Source organism: Mytilus edulis, chromosome 3 (assembly GCF_963676685.1).
Source record: "Mytilus edulis chromosome 3, xbMytEdul2.2, whole genome shotgun sequence".
In the NCBI taxonomy this organism is placed as follows: Eukaryota; Metazoa; Mollusca; class Bivalvia; order Mytilida; family Mytilidae; genus Mytilus; species Mytilus edulis.
The window spans coordinates 41,018,118-41,044,831 of record NC_092346.1 but is presented as its reverse complement, the minus strand read 5'-3'; the positions used below and the strand labels follow the sequence as shown (position 1 = coordinate 41,044,831).

Genomic DNA, 26,714 nt, shown 5'->3' with positions numbered 1-26,714 from the left:
GACTCATCAGAGGCACTAGTATCAAAACAGTTTTAAATTCTACAACCAACCACATTATGTATGTGTCTGTCTCAAGTCATGTGAATGTTATTCAGTGGTAGTCGGTTGTTGCTGTATATCTTATTTGTTTTTGGTTGGTGAAAATGGAGAAATCTTGTGACAAATAAAAGCTAAGGCAATCTATGACTGGGTGTAGAACACTCCTAATGTTTCGAATAATTTGTCTATTCTATAAACAGTCGATTTAAAGAAAATGAACATATCAAAGAAAAATTATGACTACCATGCTGTTGAAACCCTTGGGGAAAAAACTTCATACGGCAGTGTCATCTACCAAGTGGTTATAAAACCTTTTAATTTGTGGCACGGATGTTCCGTGATGGCATAGTAAGGTCCGTAAAATTGTATACTAAATTATAATCCTGGTACCTTTGATAACTATTATTGATAAACAGCCGTTAGAAATACGAACATATTAAATGAGCTCTTGATTATTAAAGTAAGGAGCTTCGATAAAAAGTAAAATAACAAAAGTACCGACCTTCAAGAAATATTCAAAACGGAAAGCCCCTAATCATACGGCAAATTCAAAAGCTCAAACACATCAAAGGAACGGACAACTTTCATATTCCTGACATGGTACATACATTTCCTTATGTAGAAAATGATTGATTAAACCTGTTTTTATAGCAAGATTTACCTCTCACTTGTACGACAGTCTCGTAAAATTTCATTATATTGACAACAATGTGTGGTTTGTACAAACAGAAATATTTGGTGAAAATGTCAAAAATAGGGGTACAGCAGTCAACATTGTGTCATAATCTTAAAAACTATACAAACAAAATAATAGGTAACAAAGAAACACAAAAAAAATACATATAAACATGCACATTAGCAAAAATGAAAGACAGGAATATAAAAATTTACCAAAGCGCAATATCACAATGACGTGATGTATAAGTACTGAGCCACGTCAAACGGATATTACCAAAAATAGACTAAACAGTAAAAGTTATATTCACTAAGAAAAATAAAAGAATACTATAACACGTTAAAAAAAAGTCAATAACATTTTTTTAAAGAGTCTTCGCATTGAAGTAATGAGCAGTGGTACGATTTCTAATGAGAAAACTATCCACATAAGACCAAATGTAAAATTAAGAGACTAGGTAACCATATATTCATTTTTATAAGTACAAGTACATGTATACAGAAACAAAATGTGTCTAAATTAAACTAAGCTTTGCCTACCGCATATTGAAATTGTTCCATGTACCAACATTGTATAATTGAAGAATGACAAACTCTAATTACAGATGGATCTGTTATAATTCAAAGACATTTAATTCGAATTTAAGTCAATTCGATGTAGGACTTCAACTCAAACTTGTTGAAAAGTACCTAAAGTGGTATTACTATATCAAACTTGGGAACAGTATTGTACTTTTAAAATGAGATTTGTCGAGAAAGTTTATTCGTGTTGTCTTTCTCGTAATAAAAATCGACTTTTTAACCAATTTCATAATATGTTTTTACAGGCGGTTATCTATTTTCTACATCTTGTAAACATTTATGTGGTTTTCAGAAAATTCATCTACGATTTTTTGTGTACCTTATGGCATTACGCAACTTTATATATATATGTCTATATGATGTTCATATATAGTGTTAGTTGTTTCCTGCCTGACCTTTGTGCTATCTATTTTTATTTTGTAAAATATTGACTGGATATCAATAAAACTTTCAGAAAATTGTTCGTTCCTTATAGCATCATGCACCTTCCATTTATCTTATAAAACTACTTTTCCGAGGGTTTCAATATCTAATCATGGCCTTAATCTTATGAAAAGGGGAGTAAGCTTTAGCATCAAATATCAGTTACTGATCAAATAGTTATCAAAGGTACCAGGCTTATAATTTAATACGCCAGACGCGCGTTTCGTCTACTAAGACTCATGAACTTTGTGCTTGTCTTAATTGACTTTGAGCTTGCCTCATTGACTTTGAACTTGCTTTCAATAACTTTGAGCTTGCCTTCATTAACTTTGTGCTTGTCTTCATTGACTTTGAGCTGGCCTACATTCCCTTTGAGCTAGACTTCATTAATCTGGAGCATGCTTTCAATAACTTTTAGCTTGCCTCCATTTTTTTAAGCTTGCCTTCATTTTTTTCTTTAGCTTGCCTTAATTTTTTAGCCTGCTTTGATAACTTTGACCTTGCTTTCATTGAGCTTGCCTCAATTAATTTTGAGATGGCTTTCAATTACTTTGAGCTTACTTTCATTAACTGTAAGCTTGTTTTCAATAACTTTGAGCTTGTATTCATTACCTTTGAGCTTGCTTTCAATGACTTTGGGCTTGCTTTCAATGACTTTAAGCTTGCCTTTATAAACGTTGAGTTTGCTTTTATAAACTTTGAGCTTGCTTTCATTAACTTTGAGCTTGCTTTCAATACCTTTCAGCTTGCCTTTATTAACTTTAAGTCTTCTTTCCATATGTTTGAGCTTACTATCATCAACTTTGAGCTTGTCTTCATATTTATTTAGTTTGTCTTCATTAAATTTTAGCTTGTTTTCAATAACTTTGAGCATGCCTTTGTTAACCTTAAGCGTGCTTTCGTTAATGTTGTGCTTGTCTCCATTGACTGTGAGCTTGCTTTCAATATCTTTGACCGTTTATTCATTAATTTTGAGCTTGCTTTCAATGACTTTGAGCTTGCTTTCAATAACTTTGAGCTTGCCTTTATTAACTTTTGTCTTGCTTTCATTAACTTTGAGCTTGATTCCAATAATTTTGAGCTTGCTTTCATTAACTTTGAGCTTGCTTTCAATAACTTTGAACTTGCTTTCAATAACTTTGAACTTGCTTTCGATATCTTTTTGCTTGCCTTTATTAACATTAAGTTTGCTTTCAATGACTTTGAGTTCGCTTTCATTAACTTCGAGCTTGCCTTCAAACATTTTGAGCTAGCCTTCATATTCTTTCAGCTTATCTTCATTAACTTTGAGCTTCCTTTCATTAACTTTGAGCTTGCTTTCAATAACTTTGACCTTGCTTTCATTCACTTTGAGCTTGCATCCGTTAACTTTGACCTTGCTTTCATTAATTTTGAGCTTGCATATAAAAAAAATTAACTTGCATATAAAAAATTTTGAGCTTGCCTCCAATAAGTTTGAGCTTGCTTTTAATAACTCTGACATTGGTTTCAATAAATGTTAGTTTGTCTTAAATAACTTTGAGCTTTCTTTCAATATCTTTGAGCTTTCTTTCAACATCTTTGAGCTTGCTTTCAATAACTTTTAGCTTGCCTTCATTTACTTTGAGCTTGCTTTCAATAACTTCGATCTTGCTTTCATTATCTTTGGGCTTGCTTTCGAGAATGTCTTCAATATCTTTGAGTATTTTATTTTAAGGTATTTTAAATCAGAATCCTTTTACTTACGCCGATTTATCATTCCCTGCATTGTCTATGCCATGTTCCTTAACTTTTGTAAAATGTTTTTTTTCTTTTTATATGTACATTATTCACGGATTTAAGTAAAACAGGGGATCAAGTGATTAATTCTTAAAAAAAAGAATGTGTCCTCAGTACACGAATGCCCCACTCGCACTATCATTTTCCATGTTCAGTGGACCGTGAAATTGGGGTAAAAACTCTAATTTGGCATTAAAATTAGAAAGATCATATCATAGGGAACATGTGTACAAAGTTTTAAGTCGATTGGACTTCAACTTCATCAAAAACTACCTTGACCAAAAACTTTAACCTGGAGCGGGACAGACGGACGGACGGACGAACAGACGGACGAACGGACGGACGAACGGACGGACGGACGAACGGACGGACGAACGGACGGACGGACGAACGGACGGACGGACGAACGGACGGACGGACGAACGGACGCACAGACCAGAAAACATTATGCCCCTCTACTATCGTAGGTGGGGCATAAAAACTGTTTTACAGCGCAACATGCTGATGTTCCAGCTCACAGTCAAAAATTTGTCATGGATTGTCTACGTTCATATTGCCATTCTTAGTGTTAAGTCACATACTCAATCAAATTATATATTGTCAGACATATAAATACAGTCTATATCTGAAGCATTAGTAGTTTGAAGCTGCTGGTCAATTGACCGGGGCATTTTTAAATGAGAGTTATAGACGTCACGCAGATACGAATAACATGTAGTATAGAAATGAACTTCCATCTCTCGTGTTCATTGATCTTCAAACATAGGAATGATGTTGTATTATATAACTTTAATCAAAACAAAACTAATTAAATATTGATTTTCTGACAGAAAGGGACGACAGAGGTGACGATATGTCACATACATACACGTTGTCAACACGGAAGGTGCTATACCTGAATGTGACATCATTCGTCCACACAACGTAGATTCATAGAAATTCCAATTTCTTCAGATAAGTCCAATGACATTAGGAATTTCTTAATTATTGTTTTTAACAAAATGGCCTTGATATTATAGGTCCTTCGCCCACCAAATTATCTATGACAAAATGATATGAGGCATTGTGTTATATGAAATAAGACAATAAAATAAATGTATCATGAGTATCAAGTTGATTTGTCATATGAACATAGGATGTTGGAATTCAAGGAATCGACCCTCATATTTACATATAGCTTATGGTAGTAAATCAAACTGATTCCGATAATGATATTAAACTAAAAAGTAGAAAAAGTAAAATCACAAAAATACCGAACTCCGAGGAAAATTCAAAACGGAAAGTCCCTAATCAAATTACAAAATCAAATAATAAAACACATCAAACCAATGAACAACAACTGTCATATTCCTGTCTTGGTATATGCATTTTCAAATGTAGAAAGTAGTGAATTGAACCTGGTTTTATAGCGCTAATCCTCTCACGCATACGACAGCCGCATCAAATTCCATTATATTGACAACGATGCGAGAACAAAATGTCACAAATAGAGGTACAACAACAACACGAACTCCACCAAAACTTGGGGTGAATTTAGGTACACCTGAAGAGTAAGCAGATCCTATTCCACATGTAACATCCGTCGTGTTGCTCAAGATATTACAAAGCCGGTAAATAGTCTAATTCGGTAGGTTACATTCGCAAAAAGGGAACGGGATTGTAGTTACGACTTAACGTACATATCCGATATCGTCGGTATAACGGATATTCCATATAACGGTCAACTAACTCGTGATAGCGTCTGAAAAATTTACGTAGTGATGATTTCAACTTCATCATTTGGAACTCTTGATTTAAAAATTTAAAGGTCACAACTTTGGGAAGCTAAAATCATCTCTTATGTCCTAAATTTCTGTTTTCAACCGACCCTCATAGTCAATTTCTAGATTTAAATCATAATCGAATGGCAAAATCAAAAGCTCAAACACATCAAACGTAAAATTTACGTAGTGATGATTTCAACTTCATCATTTGGAACTCTTGATTTAAAAATTTAAAGGTCACAACTTTGGGCAGCTAAAATCATCTCTTATGTCCTAAATCTTCGTTTTCAACCGACCCTCATAGTCAATTTCTAGATTTAAATCATAATCAAATGGCAAAATCTAAAGCTCAAACACACCAAACGAATGGATATCAACTGTCATATTCCTGACTTGGTACAGGAATTATCTTATGTAGAAAATAGTATATTGAACCTGGTTTTATAGAGCTAAACCTCTCATTTGTATGACAGTCGAATCAAATTCCACTATATTGACAACAGACATTACAGGTAAAATTGTAAAAATAGGGGTACAGTAGTTATCACTGTGTCACAATCTCAGTTAGAACAAAAACAAACAAATATTAAACAAAGAAGCACAAAATACATCTATCAAATTTAACAACCACATTCATTGCGTAAATACTAGTACCCGGTATGTATTTCAAATCACTTATTAATATTACGAGTAGAAAATAATCTAAAACATAAATCTTATTAATGATGCGTTCACATGTAATTCAAATTCGACTCGCATTAACAAACTAATTTGCAATCGAAACGTGTGTCGTCCGAACGTAAATTATAATTCGAAATTGCAAAATTATACATTTGCGTTAAACAATCATGATCTTTTTACTTTGATGGGGTTGTACTTTATTGAATCTGGTATTGATGGTAGGATCTTTTGGTATTTTCAGAACTGTTCGAGGTTCGAAGCAATTGAGAAATTCCTATACTTTATAGACACCTCTTGCTGAAATGACAACAGGTACATTTATCTGTTTATTTAGAAAGTTAAGGTGATATATACAAAACAATTGGGGAAAACTAGAATTTTTTCCAGTCCAAGTTACATTTTTGAATGTTTTCAAATGCCTTTTTATCATGGAAATATCGTCTTTACAATAAAATTTTTAAAAAATGCTTACAGTATTTTGAAGCAAAAATTCAAAATAATGGATAATTCAAAATTAGAGCAAAATGTATAAAATGTATTGATTGTCTTCTAAAATAATTTAACGGTGTTATAATTTACTTTGATAAAATGTTGTGACGGCAGCTTGTTTTGATAATTGTCGTTATTGAATAGATCTATTCGAATTATGAATAATTTTAATTTAAAAATGCAGTGATAAGGGATTAATCTAAGGTTAAACTCCTAATATCTATATATCGTTATGCGAAGTTGGCTAAGCTATGAAATAAACTTTTGACATCAGATTTTTTTTGACAGCTGACATGCTTGTTAACAAAATATTAATTTTGTCCAGTACTCGCGCCATTTTCACATTTTTGTGTTAAGTTAAGAATCAGTTATAAATGCTATCAAGACTAAGGATATTTTATATAAAATAAATGTTGTGGATGAGATTTTTTATCTTCATTGAAAAAAATCTAGTTAGAACTTGAGCAGCTGCCCTTTTTTATTAGATGAAACTCGTTTCATGTAATTTCTGTTTTCACAAAATTTTGTAATTTTGATCCAATCATTTTTCATCACAAAAATTAATCTTAAATATTACCAAATTTCCATTTGTAGGCTTTGAACTATCTCCATTAATTGACGTAATTCGTCTTTGTGTTAGATTATGTTGTTCATGTTTAAATTATTATTTACGATTTTATTGTCAAATATTTACGAACGAGTTATTATGCAAACAATTGTATCGTTTAAAAATGTTTAATGTTAGAAAAGGACAATATCTTCCTTTTCGTATTTTATGTGTACGTTGTAATCTGTAAAATAAAATTTTACGACATTTCATGTGTAATTATTGGAAATGTTTCTCCTCGGATACATTTCTGCATTGAGTTTGACATTTATTGACCGCACGACAGTAAGCTTGAGGCAGCTGGCCTATCAAAAGTCTTGGCGGGCAAAACGAAATAGAGAATTTTCATGCAGGTGCCATGCGCGCGTGTCTTATGGATTTTTCAGGATTATAACTCGTCTGCTACCTCAAAGAATAACCGACAGCAGCCGATATAGATTTCCGTATTGAAAGACAAATTTACATTAGCTTCATTGTGATAGGAGACAGGTGTGCGTCTGCTTCTGCGCAAAAACAAAAACTAACAAGGAACCTAAAAATAAATGTCGTGAAATTAATATCATAATGAATGTATTGTCTGATTTCGCCATTAGAAACTGTAGTTATTAAAATCTCAAAAATTATTTGTTTTTAAGTAAAAATATCATGTTTAAATTTTTTCAACACAAATGTTTTAAAACTGGAGCTTTAATTTGCAAATTTTTAAAATATTTATATGATGAAAATAACATGGATAGATTTTATATACCACATTTTCTAATTTAGATTTTTATTGATTACGTGTATTTAAAAGAAGAAAGTCTTCGTCATTATTATGTGAAAAAATGCATTTGAAATTAAGCTCAATATAAAGTTTCGAAAGCTTAATTTTTGTCAAAAATTGATTTTGAAGGTAGCTAAGAACTTATAGTGTATCCATCTACATTGACATACTATAAGTTCATGCACATCACAAAAAGCGAAGGAATGGCGCTTTTATTGCTTTTCTCAGTTCTCATATATGAAAAATACAATATCTCGTTGCCAATCTGAATATATACCAAACTATCTTAAAAGGACACTTAGTCGTTCCAGAGTCATATAAACACACGGTTATAATTCATATTTGACAATATGCTTTTCTCCATTTTTTAAGCATTACATTTAATATTTTGATATGGAATGTCCTTGCAATTATAGGTGAGGTATAAAAAAAATGTAAGAGTAGTTTTAACAGTTATAAACATGATAAAGCGATTTATTTCTTTTTTAGAAATTATCATTTTTTTTTTAAAGAAAAGTCAATCCCTAACTTACCCATAATACAATACCTTCATACATTTTTTATATTTATTTTTACTGATAATCAGAATGTTTGTCTTTTCCCATAAAAATATCTATCTGATTTTTTTTTCAATCAAACGATTTTTAAAACAACTATTTGTAAAAACATTTCTTTACATCTAAAATTCAAAACAATTGTATGGGAAAAAATGAAAGATACATTTTAATTCAAAGATCAAAAACAGTCCAGTTAGAAATTGAATAATCATGAATAAATGATATAAACCGCATGTTTAAGTTTAAAGTCTTTTCATGTCGAACTTAATAAAACTTTATACAGCAGGTGACACGCGAGCGGCACACGCCTTTAATGAAAATAAAATGTCCTTTTATGACCTTTTTTTATTTAAATTCACTGCATAGCTTTTGTTTTCTACTTTTTGACAGAATTATGGGAATTATAGCAGGTAAATAGACCCTACAACAAATACAAAATGTTAACCAATTATATTGGTTTCTATTGTGCTTCGTATTCACGCGCGCGACAAACGGTATATTCTTTCGTACACCTGTCTTTTTTGGACAAATCGATCATAGAAACCGCCTGTCGCACGCGCCTGCAATATTGTTGAGCAGGTGAAAAGTGGAAATATAATAAAATTTCATAATCCTTTCTGCGTTTAAACCTACAGTAACGATGATTTGAAGTATTTTGTTCATCTGTTCCGCTTCTTTAAAAGATCATTGAACTTTTCAAATATTGATGAAATTAAACGATCGTTAAGAGATGAAGCGATTAGCCCCGTAATGGTGTAAATAAAGTGAACTTTAAAAAGGTCATATTTTAAAATCAGTGTAAAATTATAAATCCATATTTTCATTTGAACATTGTCTCAATGACTAACAATTTAATTATCGTATTTGTCGGCGATTTCAACATTACTCCAGCTAATATAAAATATTACTTTCAAATTGATAGAAAACTGTTAAATTGGATTGTTATCGTAACGATCATTTCTACGCCAATGGGATTTTCATAAAACTATTTAGTCAACCATAAACGGGACTTTCAAAAAAATGTCAAATTAAAGATTTTTGATGAATAATGATTTGAGTTTCATTATTACTAACGCACATGTCTTTGTTATTTTTGAAATTATTTAAGAGAAATTACTCAACTCTCTGGAAACTCTGCATTGTTTCGGACTTTCTTTCGTCTGTTCGCGCTGCTGCACGTGCATTGTGTCGCCTGCGATATTGATCATAACTCTACTCGATATCGTTGCTATCTCGCTGCTTCTCCACTGAAATTATTTCCGTTCGTTAGATTAATCTATGTATCTGTCATTTAATAAAACACTTCTGTAGATTCTATACCAACAAGTGACAGTCGGACGGTTATTAATTTTGCCAATACCAAGTAATATGCGATAATTTGTATAAAATGTTTGGTAACAACGGGGATAAACCGAACTACCGCTGTGCTTCTCAAAGGAACCGAACGCGTGATTCCAGCGTCAAGTTTCCGTTTAATCTTCTAAAGTGTGAATTTATGCCGGCATTCTTCTGTTTTGAAGAGATTTTTGGAGTATCATATAAGTTTCAATTTGGAATCGTGACAAAGGCTTCATCCAAACGAGTGATTCAGTTATCAGGAGAGAATAAGAAAACACGCTGTTAAAGAACAATACCGCCATCATTCGTGTTTAAATGCAATAAGTGACAGTCTTTAATGGTTATAATTGTCGCTCAATAAATGACTGATTTTTTTATACAGATATCGGAAAATATTCAAATGTCATGTTCTGTTATTACAAACTAATCAGCATATAAAACATCTAAAAAATCAAAATATTGAAATTATCGACATTTGCAAAAGGACAAGCAATACATTGGAAAATGTTTGAGCGTAAAGTTTGAAATCAGATAATAAATTAAATACCAACACTAATAAATGCCACTACTCTCATTAATATTTAAACATGGAAATAATCTAACTGTTTTGATTCAAGCTGAGTTTTTCAACATATTATAGCGCGTGTTTTATGGCAAATGATGAACCAATTAGAGTCTTTTTAAATTTTAAATTGATCATCAGAGAGTTCATATTAATAAAACTTAATTCTATTTGTCTCATTTCAATATAAGTTTGATATATTAATTTCATAAATTTTCAGCATATATGATAAATGACAAAGAAAATCTGATCCCAAACAGCTGTTTGTTTGAAATCAAACTTAAATGAAAGTAAGCCATAAGCCGGCATAACCGGGGTAAAAAGTAAAGGGGAATTAAAGAAAGCATTTGTCGTAAGTCAAAGCAACACGCTTCCAAAATAAGTTATTGCCAAACCATTTAAAATTTCAATTACATATTTATAATATAAATGATTGCTATCAATTTACGTCCTCGATGCCTTTTCTTTGATAACTGATAGCGGTACAATACATTTAAAACGAAAAAGAAAGTGAAAATTTTGTTGAAAGCAATAATGCTTATAGATCAATTTAACAAAATAAAGCAACAGCTTAAGTTCCAATCACGCTAAAAGACCGATACAAATTTTCAAGTGCGAACATTTTTTCTATCACTTTTTTCTATAATTGGTATTGTACATAACCAAATATTGAGATAATTTAAACTACAAAATGTACTAGTTTCCAAAACTTGATACTAAATTAAAACACAATCTTCTGTTTGGTGCAAAATTTTTTACTCGATAAGAATAAATGGGCTACTTCAAAATTGGTTTCTCCATAAGTATGTGCATGTCTTAGGAACGGGAAAGTTGCACAAAATGTTATTACGAGGGTCTCTCTCATCACCATAAATATAACAAATTTGGTTATTTTTCAGACTTTACCTATCTTCATGCATCATAAACTTTAACATTTTTTTAAAATACAAAGATAGATTGATTGATTGTTGTTTGCTTAACGTACAGTGGCAAATATTTTATACAAATGTCAAAGGTTCTGCCATGTATATTTCCGTCAGGATGAAAGGCAGGGAATATAACTGTCACTGCAATTTTCTGGTATGTTATATAGTGGGGGAATAATGCCTTACAACAGAATAACTACGCACAATTCATAAGGTTGTTGCAACGGTTGTTTAACGGACAAAGAGTGTGTCACTCTTTACATGCATGAAGCGTCGTTTCAAACGTCCCTTTTCCGAAAGGACGTACAGCTGCGTATTTATACATCTCGCACAACCTAACCGGCACCCACTTTCAGGAGGACAATATTTTTTGAATGGGGCGAAATGCATGAAACTGAAGAAATACTGTTGAGCCGGTAGCAAGTCTGAAATATATTTGGACGATTTTACGCTAAAATGATATACATTGTATTTTCAAATCAAAAGGCCTCCTCCCCAGCCCCCACCTACCCCCCATTCGATTTCCTCTGACTTTTGAGAAGGGTTTTCTACTGGTAGCAAGAATGTAGTGATAATCATACTTCTATACCCCCGTCTACCCCTATGCAGAAAAATAAAATTAAATGATGGGGGGTAAATAGGGAATAGTATTCGGACCATTTCACCAGAATAGAAAAGGATACATTAATGTTGACAGGTAGTGTAAGTGTTGAAAGCAATAAGTGATATTTATTTGATAATCTTGAAAATAAACACTTGACAAATATTTTTACAATTAGAACAATCACATCATCTTGATGGTTTTATTTGCGATATCCATCTCTAAATGCTGATTTAAATAATATAAACAAACTATACGGTAAAATTGTTGGCACGCGACATACTCATTAAAACCATGTCTTTGTACCCGGATAAAAAACCACAAATACAATTACATTAGTAATCAGTGATGCGAATGTATGTGCAATGAGCCGTTGGTGTGACCATATCTACGTGTTCATTTAACGGCTTAATGATAAATTGATACGATCTTCACAGATGTCCCGCCTTTAATTTGAAATTTAACCTGGAATGACAGAACATTCATTGCATTTGAACGTTACAAAGCATGCAACATAAATTATGTCAAAATCAATTTGAGATTCATTTTAATTGATTATGTTTATTTTGATTTTTGAACTTTTGAAAATAGTTTTAGTGACCCTGTCGAGACGACTTTAACGTAATTGGCACCATCTTTGTGAAGGGCCATAATCGTCTTTTATGTCCAATAACAAGTTGAAAAGTCAATGATATATTTGTGTACAAACAACAACAAATTTATCGAAACATTAAGAAAACATCCGAAATAGTCGCCTTCAAATGTTCACCAAAAATCGAGGGAAAATGGAAAAAATGTTATAAAGAACCAAATGAAACCAAATCTAAGTAGACAAGATAATGCTTCGTTGTATGTTGAAGTCCTTGTTCTTCGCATAAGCAGATAAACCATGAAGCGTGTCAATACCGTCGTCAGGCCATTTTGGATTTTGCAAATTACTTTAGTTACCGCAAATGAATTGCGAAAACAAGCTTAATCCTATGCAAAAAGTCGTATTAGCCAAGTCGTATAATAATCATTAAAAATCTGTAGAAAATAAACGAATTGAGTAAGCATTCCAACTGCCAGAGTGTATGTTTTATTACTATCTAAGACACTTTTTTAAGCAAATGTTAAAAGAAAAACTAAGGAAAAGGGACAGAGGCCAGGATATGAAATTCGTTAAGATTAAAACAATCATCATATAAAACCAATTCCATGGCCGAAATTCGTGAAAAGGAAACAAACCAAATAACACTACATGAATACTGCAAACTTTGAAAAAATGAATCAGCTTGAGTTAGAGTTTTTCGTTTTTTCGTTTTTCGTCTTGATTGTTCAAAAGTTGTTTTCTCCATGAGTGTGTGTATAAGTGTTACTGTATTTGATATGTAATTTCTAGTTATTGTTTGCATGGTTCGAAAATGAAGGAAAATTGAGCATGGAATATTTACTTTGACATAATACAAATCATATCTTAAAACCGTGCAGGCATATTTAAATCATTTTTTTTGTGTATTTGGCATTGATATTATTTATTCACAAAATAGTGCTGTTAGAAGATAAACATTGTCTCATTGGGAATATACCACATCTTCTTAAAATTCTTTTAACATGAAACTTGATCATGTCTCTTTTTCATATAAAAACTGTAATATTATTTTTTTTTTTTCTTCACTATTTTCATGTTTACAAATAAATTAAAGAGATAAAAAAACATAAAAATTTGATAAAACGAAAAAATGACAAAACAAGACACATGACAAAGGACATTTTTCATCTGCTAACGATTTTTAACGATATGAACATTTGTGTAAACCATGTTTATTTGTCTTATCCAGCTTTTATCAGCATGCATAATCACAGTCTATCATTTATAAACTACTTTCTTTGGTAACATCTGCATTCCGGTAAAATACAATGGAATCTCCTGTCAACCAGTGACTTCACGTCTGAGTCCCGCGTGATTCCCGCATCAGTATGTACGGCAACACATGTTTCCAGTATTATTTTGTTATGTAAATTCGTAAATATGTTATGAGGGTGCCATGTTGCCAGACTTTTATTGTTCTTGTTATAAAATACCTAATAACAAACATTAAAAAGATACCCTATACCTGCCAATGATCGATTTATATAATCTTATTGAAACATTCGTTTATGGGATCAGTTCAAGGATAATTTATATTCCAATTTGAAAAAAAAGTTGCACGCAATAGTCTTGTGTAAAACAGAATATTGCACCTGCTTATGGGTGCATTATAAAAATTGTATATTGTTGAATGTCAGTGCAAAATTTTGACCACAACATTTTTAATAAGTGAAGTCATTTTATAACCTCAAAATATCATTAAAAATTGATACTGTCGTTAAGTTTTTGTTAAGCCACGATGCCGACTGTTAGAGAATTTTTGAACTTGTTCTGATTGTGAAACTATTTACGGTCTTCAGAATTTTACAAATAAACACCTCAGGGATTGTGTTCTCTGTTTTAGATTATTTGAACTTCTATTGGAATCAGGGAGATCCGCTAACCGATCAATCATGACGAAACGAAAATTGTCCAGGCTTAAAACTAAAAGATCTTCCTTCTTGTCGATAAAGAACCCCCCTTTCCATACGCTCTGGGTTCGTATTGAGTTACGTTATATTTCATAAACTATGTAATCAGATATTTTCCGCATACCTGTATTCTGTTCTACAGGTGATGGTTATTAAATTTTATAATTCTGATATTTCTGAATGATTAAATATTATTGATCTAAATAAGTACGACTGCCATATGTTGTGTTCTCTCTCCCGCTGCACAGTCATTCAACAGATGTTAATATATACCTTTATAGCACTTTTAATAATCTGTGTATCAACAATATTTTATTATTATTAAGTCAATAATCTTATCTTCTTTAAATACCGTTACTTTCAGTTAGAAAAGCACTCGAGGAAACTACAGTAAATTTCTCAGGTAATACTGTAAACATTACCGTTAAAGAATTGTATGGGGCATTGTTCGAACGATAATAATGTACAAGCTTTTGTGTGTGTCGTACTCCTGTCGTTCTCCCGCCACGCGCACACAGTCACGGTCGTGGGAACATCTGCCGTGCGCTACCCTTTGTTGGTATGGTCAGATGGGCTAATAGTTGCTTTGTGAAAATAACTACACCGTTATGAACAACGGTCACCAGACAAACACCTGACCTTTTGTAACCTTAAAATTGAAATAATTTTCTTTCTTTCTTTTTTTCTAAATTTGGTCTGGAAATATTTTAATCAATATAAATTCTTCATGTTGAATAGAAAATTAGATACAGTTGAAAGCTGAATTAATTCTAAAAAAAATTAATCTTTCAGATTCCTCTGTGTATTCAGAAAAATTGTTGTCGCCAAAAAGCAAACAGTTATTATGTCAAATACAACGTTTATTTCACAGAAAATGATTTAAGTAATTAAAAATGATAAATGAGATGAAAGCTTATCATGCAACTCCATTCATTTCATTAAGAATTGATTAAGAGACTTGCAGGAAAATGGACATCGTAAATAGCTATAATGAATTGGTTATAAGTTGTGTAAAACGCCTCATTGAAGTTGGTGATCATGTAGATAGGCAGAACATCCTGATGATAAAAGTACATAAATAGCAAAACCCCGAGGACAGGCAAGATCAAATACAGTAATTGTTTTAACAGAAATGTTAGAATATTCATCAGTAATATGAATGATGGTACGAAACGATCCGTTCCACGCACTGATTTTTATATAAATTTTTATGTTATATTCCGAAACTTGTTAAACCCTGTGACGAATTCGAAATGGGTTCAAATCACGAATTACGTAATTCTATTTGGTTCAATTTGTTTCCTAAATTTGGGACCAGTACCTTACTTTGAGTTTTAATGAATATAGTTGTGTATGAATAATGTAGAACGAAACGGAAACCCTTATAAAATTAAAAAAAATCATTTAAGAGAGTGAAAGTCACAAATTATAGCAAATATAAGTACCCCTCCCCAAAAAAAACTAATAAAAAAAAAAAAAAAAACAACCCCAAACCAAGCTTAAACATCTTAACATTCGCATTCTTGAAAACCTCACACATTTAAGTTCTATAAAAGGGCCAAAGCAATTGTTTTCTTAATATGGAATATCAGGTCACGTCCCAAGGGCCGTGGGTATGACAGACTGAGGGAGAGATGAAAAGACTGGAGGATAAGTATTATACAAACCAATCAGTATTACTATCATGAACTACATCAGTACAAGTACCTGTCCAAAAGTAAAATGTTGAAAAAATTGGGGGATTTTCAGTCTTTAAATTTTGCGCGTACCGGATTAAGGTTACTAATATATACAAGACTTGTGTTTTAACAGAGATTTTAACTGTTACAATAGTTTTCAACAACAGTAGTTCCCATTAAAATGATGTTTTTTGTTTTAAACTGTAATAAAAATCTTCAAAATGTATATATGTCAAAACTTTTAAATTATATTTTTAATAGCTAGATTTATACTGTAATCGTTCAGATGTTCCGCCTCCGTCTCATTACAAACTAAAAAACTTTTTTTATAACCCAAAAATCCGATTAAAATGATACCATATGCATTCTTATAAGTTATTCCCTCACATTGAAAAAAACACTGATCTGATGCAAAATGCTTTTTCAAAGATTCCAACATTTAACGTAATTTTATGTTTAATTATAGCTAATTCTCTCTTATATGGAAAATACCAGTAAAGTTATGTTGTTTATTATCAATAAAGATCAATAAGAATATCGTCACAATTTGCAAAATAATTATAACATTGTTTAGTTTCTTTACATAATACAAAACATGGCAAATTATTTTCTGATATTCACGGAGACTTTCTGAAGCTATGCTATTATTTCATATTTCTAAATTAATAGCATCGGTATAGTGGCACGCTCAATGGTCTTTGACAAAGAAATTAGAATAACCAACTTCTAAAGACTATCGATTTTCAAAATCCAAAATTACAAGGATAAATTTATAGTTCAGAATAAGTTTAATCACAAAGAAATGCGTGTGAAAGTTGTATCGCGCGTTAGCAGCTGTATGCAAATTAGCACGTGCAAAAACCTTTTCTGGTAAAGCACGCGCATTTTTTAATTCCTTAAATCTAAGTTATTTAATGAAGCAAAATATTTAAAAATTATATGTTCGTCGAAACAAAGGCAGGTGTTGTATTTTTCACTCTATCTTTGGTGACAAAATTTCATTTTATTATGATTGGATGCTAAAATTTTAAGAAAAGTGACAAGGTTTGATCGAAAGAAAGAAAATTGGAGGATAAGTTTTTAAAAAAGCATTTAAAAAATCATTTCACTGTTGGAAATTTAAGATTTTGAAATTTTTGTAATTATGGAAAAAGTAAATCTTACAGTAAATTTCTATTTTTACTGTTTACATAATGGTTCTTATTGTTGAATTTGTTTTATTTCAATAAATAAACAAGTTAAAAGTCTTATTTCAACTTTTATACCGTACAAAAACAAAAATTATTAAAAAAAAATCATTTTTGAATTATTTCTCACGAGATTCGGAATTTCATGTAAAAATATTCAATTGCACGGCCATATATGGATTTCCAATACAAGATGCTGCCGATTTTCCTGCTAACAAAGAATTCTACCTGAGAATACCGATACGATAATTAAACAAAGATCGACAGTTGTGGGAAACTCAAATAACGTTACTTAAAAGTCATAGCCATAGATTGTTTGCCAATGCGAACAAAGGAGTTGAGAAGATACTAGTGGGCGGAGTTAGCCACACGACCAAAATGAATATTCAAAAGCTAATCGTGTGCCGTTTTCTAGCGTTCCTATATAAACTAAAATTAAATGAAAAAAAGTTGGATTTGGTCAAAAATTAAGGCGCCAAAGAAAGCGTTTGAAAATTTTGTGCTATGAACATTTATGAAACAAAAGACTTGCATAATTAATACAAAAGAAATTGACCAAATTCCGACTTTCGTTACCTTTCGTCAGTGCAAATGTAAATAATAATAATCTTGTAGCGTTCACCAATAGTGCCTTATCTTGTTTAAAATCTTAGTAAAATGCCGAGGAATTTTCTTGTGAAAAGAACTAAACATTCTAACAATGTCTCATACAGGGAACGGAGCAATTCTGGCGAAGACACCATACAGATTGCGCCAGTTTATGAAACTTTAAACACCACAACAGAGTGTGAAAATGTGAAAACAAACTATGGGTCACCCGACTCGGGATATTCCGTTAGTCCCCTCAATTTGGTAATGGTATCAAAGGATGCGGAAAACAACAACTGTGAAGTTAGTAACAACAATAAAACATCGGAATGTTTGACTTTCACACCAACAAAGTCACCATTAACTGTAAGTACTAGTTCATATCCATCACCATTTTATTATTCAACATTTGACCGGCTAAGTGTTTCGTCATCAAACATTTCACCATCTTATTCACCGAAAGGTTCACCATCTCAAAGTAGTCCTAATAAAAGGAGGGGACAATCTGATACCAATGAAATTAAACCAAAGTCAATAAAAAAGCCAAAAGCTGCAAGAAAAATTAACTTTGATGAAGATAAGTCTTCTCCCGTTTCTGGCTGTATAATCAAAGATCTTTCCGACTGTGATGAAGGCAAAGTTGTTTATGGGGACATTGATAGTACTTATAACTACGTAGAAGTAACACCAGAGGCTAGGGCAGCTATAGAGAAGATCGAAAATAAAATTGGTGAATATATTTGCCGCCTTTGTAAAGAACATTATGACGATGCTTTCAAGTTAGCGCAGCATCGCTGCCCGCGCATTGTTCATGTCGAATATAGATGTCCAGAATGCGACAAAGTGTTTAGCTGCCCAGCAAATCTAGCATCACATAGACGTTGGCATAAACCAAGGCAGACTACTTCAAATAAACAATCCGTTCCTTCAAGAATTTTACCAGCAACTATCAACTTAAATCAACTTGGGACTTTGGACAATTCGAAACCTTTAAACTTAAACAAACGAATTTTATCAGTGACAGCCGGTGATCTCAGACACTCGCCCTCGGATGAAGGCCAGTATTCATGCGAAACTTGCGGGAAAACATTCAGACGTCAGGCATACTTGCGAAAACACGTGCTCAATCATGCCAATGACCAACAAACGACGAGAGCATACGAAGAACCACAGAACAATAACATTTCGAACAAGAACGGATGTGATGTTTGTTTAATTCCAACTAACTTAACAACTGATAAGACGATGAGAGTACAAAACAATGACGTTTATAAGTGTAAATATTGTGCAAGTTCATTTTTTAGTTCGCCAGGATTGACGAGACACATAAATAAATGTCACCCAACAGAAAATCCTCAGGTTATTTTACTACAGATTCCGCCCTCTGTAAGTCGTCCATGTTAAAACTTTTATGTATTGTATATGTTATTATAATGTATATCATGTGCCTTTCATAAATATATATAGTTTTTAACCCCCTTTACTAACTTTTTTGGTAGGTAGAAGTATTGAAAAACATCAAGAAAGCCTGCAAATATTTTAGAGTGTAATTTAGTGCCTTTAAAAGAGTAACTACATTTATAGGGAAGTTCTTTCATTTATTTTCATGGATAGGACACGCGTGAATTATGTTGAGTTATTATAAGTTTTATTAAGTATTCTTATTTTTAAATGATTTATTTTTATATTTATTTTTATTTAATTTGCTATCATTCAATAGATTTTATTTATTGCTGTTTAATATGAGTAAAGTATTAGATAATTATTTTTATATTTTATTAAGTATTTTACTTTTTATGTTTAATGCGCTATTACCGTTATTAAATCAATCTATTGTTGATAGTATTTTAAGTCGATTTGTGCAATGTTCTAAGTGCAATATAGATGATATATTTATAATTTATTGTATTTGATTTTTTTAGTAGTTAGTGCAATATCCATTTCGTGCAATATTTATTTCGTGCAATTTATTACTGTATACATTTCAGGCCAATCAGGTGCAATATTGATATTTGATGATTTATTGTTTTTAAAGTACCGTAGACTATTTAACAAAACTTGACAGATTGTTTGATTTTTCTATCGGAATTCACTTCGTCAAATCAGATCTTTGTTTCATTTCGTTAATTTGATAACTTTTATTGATGAATACCTTTATCGGGTCATTAATATACCTTTTAGATTGCTCTTAATTTTAATTTGGTCAGAACAAACAAAACTATCGTTTCATCTTACAAACCAATCTAAAACACTTCAGTTTATTTTTCCATTAAAGTGCAATACAATTTTTTTCTCTACATAATGTGCAATACTATAGTGAAGGAATGCATAGTCAATTTTATGTTTTGTTATTACACTATGTTTTGATGTTGTTATTTATTATTTATAGACAGGCCGGACATGTGCAATAATATAACTGTCCTAAAACGTTAATGTGCACCTCATAGCACAAGAAATGTATTTTCGGAGTTATGTGCAATTTTGTATTTTATTCATTTTTATATGTTATTTATTATTTATTAAAGGTCGGACACGTGCAATAATATAACTGTCCTAAAACGCTAATGTGCACATTATAGCACAAGTAAGGTATGGTCGGAGTTTTGTGCAATTTTGTGTTTTATTCATTTTTATATTGTTATTCATCATTTATAATAGGCCGGACATGTGCAATAAGATAACTGTCCTTCAACGTTTATGTGCTGATTGTGGCACTATTAACGTATGCTCGGAGTTGTGTGCAATTTTTATTTATTTAATTTTATCTCATTTTGTATTGTTATTTATTATTTATTACAGGTTGGACATGTGCAATACAAAAACTGTCCTAAAACGTTGATTTGTTAATTGTGACAAAAATACGCAAGGTCGGAAATGTGCAATTTTTCTTAATTTATTTATTTAATTTATGTTGTTATTATTTATTCATTAACATCGGACAAGTGCAATATTAAGATTACTGTCCTTAAACGTTAATCTGAAATGACAAATGCAATACTGAAATTGTCCCTCTTAAAACGAACAAAAGATTTCATTAAGCTTTTATTTGTAGTTAGTTTAGTTTTGGTTTAGTTGGGTCAAAGACCTTTCTTATTTTGCTCGATTTTTTTTTTTATTTGTAAACATTTTTTGTTTGCTTCTTATGGGAAAAAGAATAAATATTTATTTCTTTAATCAAAAATTGAGAAAAAGTCGACATTTCGATGCAAGATATGATGGTCTTCATTTAATCACATTGTTGCCTTTATAGTTATTATGTACGTAAGCCTTATAAATAACATTTGCATTGTGTGTTTTATTAGTTTTTTCAATAAAGATTTGTGCGTGAAATCTTGTGACATCTGTTTCTCCCCACACCGTTTCTCAAGCTGTTTCTATACCGTTATAACATCGACAAACTCGATAAAGTCTTCGCTATGTTTATTTACATTACAATGACAACCTTTCACAGATGAGTAACTATTTTTACACATGTAGTATATTATACCAGCGACAGGTGAGCTTTTTGGCGGGATAAAATAACGGTAATGCAGATGTTTTCCACTCAGGTAACTACGAAATTACCGTAAATTGATATTTTATCATTTGAACAATTAACTATCATTTACAAAAAGAGCTCCATAAATGTCACGTGGGCCATCACACATACAAATAATGTTGATTTTATTGTACCCTTTGATGTGAATTTGGTTTATAATGATTAACGGTATAATCACCAACGAAGCTTTTAAAAGTAGAAAATCCATACTACGCAAAATATACAATTTACACTTGAAAGTTGTTCACTAAAGGTAAAAGTTAAAAAGTCAAGTTATTAAAATTTCATGCAGATCATGCACCGGAGTAACAGATTTGTGTACTTATGTTGGTAACATATTGACAAGAATCGATACTTCACACACGCACCTGTCTGGTTGTTCGAAGTCGGTTAAATCTGAGACTATTATAACATGTCACTTTATGACAGAATGACTCACTTTGAGGTGTTGTTCCTTCTCTCTTCGTCCTTCTTCTGGTTTCTTCAAAAAGTTTGAATCACACTCAAACGCGTAAGGCCAATTGAAAATTGTTTGTGTTTAATACACTGTAAAAAATAGATGGTGTACGATTGTCAATTAGACAGCTATCCACAACAGACCCAATGAAAAGGGTGTAATCAATTACAGGGAACCGTACGACCTTCACAAAAGGCTCCGAGGATAACAAAATATCAGAGATGCACAAGATTTTTTTTATAACATTAAACTCTGAAGTAATTGCGAGATACAGCATATATAACAACCGGCAACATTAACTATTGAAAAACATGCTACTGGTTTGATACGATTACCGGCACTTTAAAACTTTGGCGGGATTCAAAAGACCTCATTTAAAAATGTTTTCATTACATGGGTCATAGGGACACTAGCGTAACAAAACAGCAATAAATAAACTAAGAAACAGTTGAAAAAATTTTGAGTCTTCAATTAGGTATGAGTACCATAGAAACCTACTAACAAAAGAACAAAAGACACAAAGTACCGGTATAAGAGAACTATCTTCAATTGAAAGCTAGTTCAAAGCTCAATTTCAACTTATAGGTAGTGTTTTCTCCCTTTGTCTCTGGATGGAATTGTTTTTTATGGACATGAGGCAATATTTTAACAGTTTGTCAATTTTAGTGAGACAATATAAAAAAGAAGGTGTGGTATGATTGCCAAAATGAGACAAATCTTCACAAGAGACACAATGACACATAAATTAACAACTTTAGGTCACCGCATGGCCTTCAACGATAAGCAAATCCCATACCGCATAGTCAGCTATAAAAGGCCCCGAAATGACAAATGTAAAACAATTCAAACGAGAAAACTAACGGTATAATTCATGTTCAAAATAAAGAAACGAAAAACATATCAAAGGACAACCACCAAATCACAAGCTCCCAACTGCGGACAGGCACATAAATACAGAATGCATGTGCCGGTGTTAACATGTTAGCGGGATCCCAACTCTCCCCTTACCTGGGAGAAATTACAGTACAGTATAAGAACGAACTATAAAAATCAGTTAAAAGGGCTTAACTCATTTGATGGATACAAATAGAAATACATCAAACAAAACACAGAGTGGACGTGGCTGGGTACTTGTGCATCCCAACACCAAAAAGACACTAAGAGCAGATCTGAGAGTACTCACAATTACTGACAGCTAGTTTAAAGCAAATAACGACTAATAAAACAAATGTTCACGCATCTAAGACTAAATCACCAATCATTACACATTCAACATCCAATGGATTTAGTGTAAAGACGTCATAACCAGTCAGAGAAAACATGACCTTGTGCAATGCCAGATTGTAGATTCATGAATGTGCATATATAAAAATAATATTTAGTTTGCTTTTCATTTACTAATAACAAAACCAATATAAGTACCAATAAATAACAAGATTCAAAGAACTAGTAACCGTTTTAAATAAGTTTACCAGGATCGTTTCAAAATATCCGGGCATGGTAAACAACATCTCCATAAAAATGAGGATGTGCTATCCCGTTTTAAATAAGTTTTCGACAGATACAACCAAACCTCAAAACCAAATCTTCCTATCTACGGAAGAATTTAGTAAAGGTTTTAAGTAATTAGTGGTAGCAAATTCCCTGACTTAAAACATTACAAGTAATACATAGATCGCGTACAATAAAATCCAAAACGTCTCAACAGACACGAGCATAGCAAACGAGTCGTGATATAATATAAACACCGTAAGATGGTGCCAAAGGATCATCACTGTCCAAAAAAGGAAAATTAACAATAGGAAACGAAAAATCGTCCATTTTGTCGGAAAGGAGTAGGTCCGGTAAGGATCAATTTTGGCCTCAAATTTCAAGTTCATCTGACGAATGAATTTGACCTCTTTTTAAACACTTAAGTGTCTATTTCATTTGAATCAATTAGTTTATGTGAAAGATTTTAACTGATTTAGTCATTGAAAACGATCCGATTCAAGCTCAAATATGAAAAATCTACCAAATATGTCGACAAATGTCACTTTTTAGATAGTTTTTGTCAAAAATGAAAGTGGCCGCATCCGTGTTCATCCAAAATCTTTATATATGTTATGTATTATCATATTAAAATACAACTTACATTTCAATATTAAGGATGAACACGAATGCGGCCACTTTCGTTTTACACGAAAACCGTCTAAAATTTAGCTAAAATGATAGAATTGTGAAGATTTCAGTAGTTTAGCGTGACTTAATGGTGCTAGTACTCGATATATGTGCATTGTATTGCCAAAAACAACCAATATTTATGTAGCAGAAGCATTCTACTGTCCAATATACATTTAAAAGTTTACATTTTAACAATTTTGTAAAACTGCTATATTTTGGGGCCAAAAAGGGGTCTTACCGGACCTACTCCTTTTAGTGTGGAGTATCCCGTGTAAAACTGTAATATCTAAATATAGGCAAGGGTAGCTATTACCGTTTCGGTCGTATATTTAGAAAATTCTTGATTATTTAACGAAAAAAGTTTATCACCTTGTTTTGCAAAATGCAAAACTAGAATGCGATCTTCATATTTGTGACTTCAATTTGAAAAAGCTTACCTCATTTTTAACTTTAGCCTAAAACGAGCAAGTCTACAAACTCTGACCTTGGATTATTTATTATTATTACATAGCTTTTATATAGCGCCTATCTAATAAACATAATACTCCTAAGCGCTTAACATATAAAATTGAAGGAAAATATATATCACAATGCATACAATAATAGCAAATATATATATATATATGAACATAAGAATGAAACAGAAATTAAATAGAATAATGATGTAAAGTAAAAGCATTGAAAGGGGAAATATGTATCACAATGAATACCATAAATAAAGGCAACAGTAGTATACCGCTGTTCAAAACTCATAAATCCATGGACAAAAAACAAAATCGGGATAACAAACTAAAACCGAGGGAAACGCATTAAATATAAGAGGAGAACAACGACATAACACTAAAATGTAACACATATAGACAAAATCCCACGAGAATAACAAATATAACATATATATATAACATCAAAACCAAATACATGAATTTGGGATAGACAAGTACCGTGACACGTCTTATCGCAATGTGAATTTACACTAAAAAATAAGAGAAAACAAACGACACAACGTTCGTTATAATGTAATACACACAGAAACGAACTATAATATAACAATGACCATATTCCTGACTTGGTACAGGGCATTTTTAAAGGAAAAAATGGTGGGTTGAACCTGGTTTTGTGGCATGCCAAACCTCGCACTTTTATGGCCATGTGAAATGACAAAGAATCACACGAACAACAGCCAACAAAAGGCAACAAGTTCAAAGTTTTAATACGCCAGAAGTGTATTTTGTCCACACAAGACCTATGTGTGACGCACAGATACAAAAGTTTGAAAGCCGAAACGAGTACAAAGTTGAACAGCATCGAGGACCAAAAGATCAAAAAGGTTGTGCCAAAAACGGCAAGGGTTTTCTGTTAAGTTACCAGAAAATCCCTATAATTTAGAGTAATTTATACTTTTGCAAACAGTAAATTTAATAAAATGAATATTCAAAAGATGTACATGATAAAACTGAAGTATTAACTAATTACAGGAAACAACTGAAATACATTTACATAACCAGACATTTGAAACACAAAAGTAGACACATCCGAATACGTTTAAACCTCTACGCCAAGTAAGAATAAAACATATTAGAATATAACAGTCAACCAAAAATAAATTAAATGTCACTCAGTGATGAAATTTTTTTTATTTTTAGAATAAGAAATAAATATCACAGGTCTTACACATCACAGTACGCCAGTCTAAAAATATGTGTCTTTAAACCTTTTTTAAAACGAGGAAGCGATTGTTCTTTCCGTTAATGAATTGGTAGGCCATTCCACAATGTAGCTCCAACTCGGTCGAATCGTCTTTCACCGTATATTTTAATGCGGACATCTCTTGGTTTCGTTATAAGTGCTTCATTTTCTGACCGAAGTGTTCTAATAGGAGCGTATGGTACAACCAGTTCTTCCAAATATTTAGGTGCTTTATGGTGTAATGCCTTAAAAACGTATCTAGTAAAAGTTTAAAATGTGATCGGTATTGCACGAGGAGCCAATGCAGCTGCGCCAGAACAGGTGTTATGGAGTCAAACTTCATTTTTCTTGTGATAAGTCTAGCTGTTGTGTTTTGAACGCGTTGCAGTCTTGCTATAGTGGAAGAGTTTACATTATATAGCAAAGCGTTCCCATAGTCTAATCTGGAGGTGACAAGAGAGCAGACTAGTGTCTTACACGCATTTTCAGTGATATATGATCTGATGTTTCCGATGGTTCGAATCTGGTGGTAACATGATTTTGAGACGGCTGTTACCTGCTGTTCCATACTCAAGGTCTTATCAAAGAACACTCCCAGATTCCTAACACAGTTCGCATCACTTAAAATAGTGCCATCGAAGGGTAGCTCATACTTTGATAACTGTTTCGGAGCAAAGACGATGAGCTCTGGATAGAAAAGTTTCGTCAAAGATTTCTTGGTATCTAAATGAAAGGGAATGATTTATATTTGGTCGGTAGTTTTATAATGTCAAGTTGTATTCTGAAATCAATTTTACATCTTCTGTGCAGCTACTGTCTGTTTTTTTGATATTTTGTCATTTTAAAACTCATTATACAGGGAAAACTTTCGTCATTTTCATAGTATGTAAGGAATTTTTACATCTGCTTTGCAATCACTTCCTTTTTGCCGATAGTTTTAGCTTTCAAAACACTGATTGTACGAGAAAAACTTTCGTTATGTTTTCTTGTCTTCTGTGAGAGAAAACGCTTGTATATTTGGTCCGCTTTATAATGTGCCGTTGAATCAGGTTAGCATTTTTATGCTGAGTCCACACGTAATTCGAATTCGATTCGCATTGACTAATTCGAA

General features: G+C 32.1%; 1 protein-coding gene across 1 annotated transcript; it reads left to right on the top strand.

Moving 5' to 3' along the window:
• The first annotated feature begins 17,313 nt into the window (after nucleotides 1–17,313).
• Nucleotides 17,314–21,089, top strand: LOC139516484 (insulinoma-associated protein 1a-like). The gene has a single exon (XM_071306621.1). It carries the CDS (start codon nucleotides 17,829–17,831, stop codon nucleotides 19,161–19,163), a length of 1,335 nt encoding a protein of 444 aa, XP_071162722.1. The 5' UTR covers nucleotides 17,314–17,828; the 3' UTR covers nucleotides 19,164–21,089.
• Nucleotides 21,090–26,714: the final 5,625 nt, after the last annotated feature.

Excerpts from the sequence above, each read along its gene's own strand:
- LOC139516484 (XM_071306621.1), top strand. The coding sequence starts at position 17,829 with ATGCCGAGGAATTTTCTTGTGAAAAGAACTAAACATTCTAACAATGTC.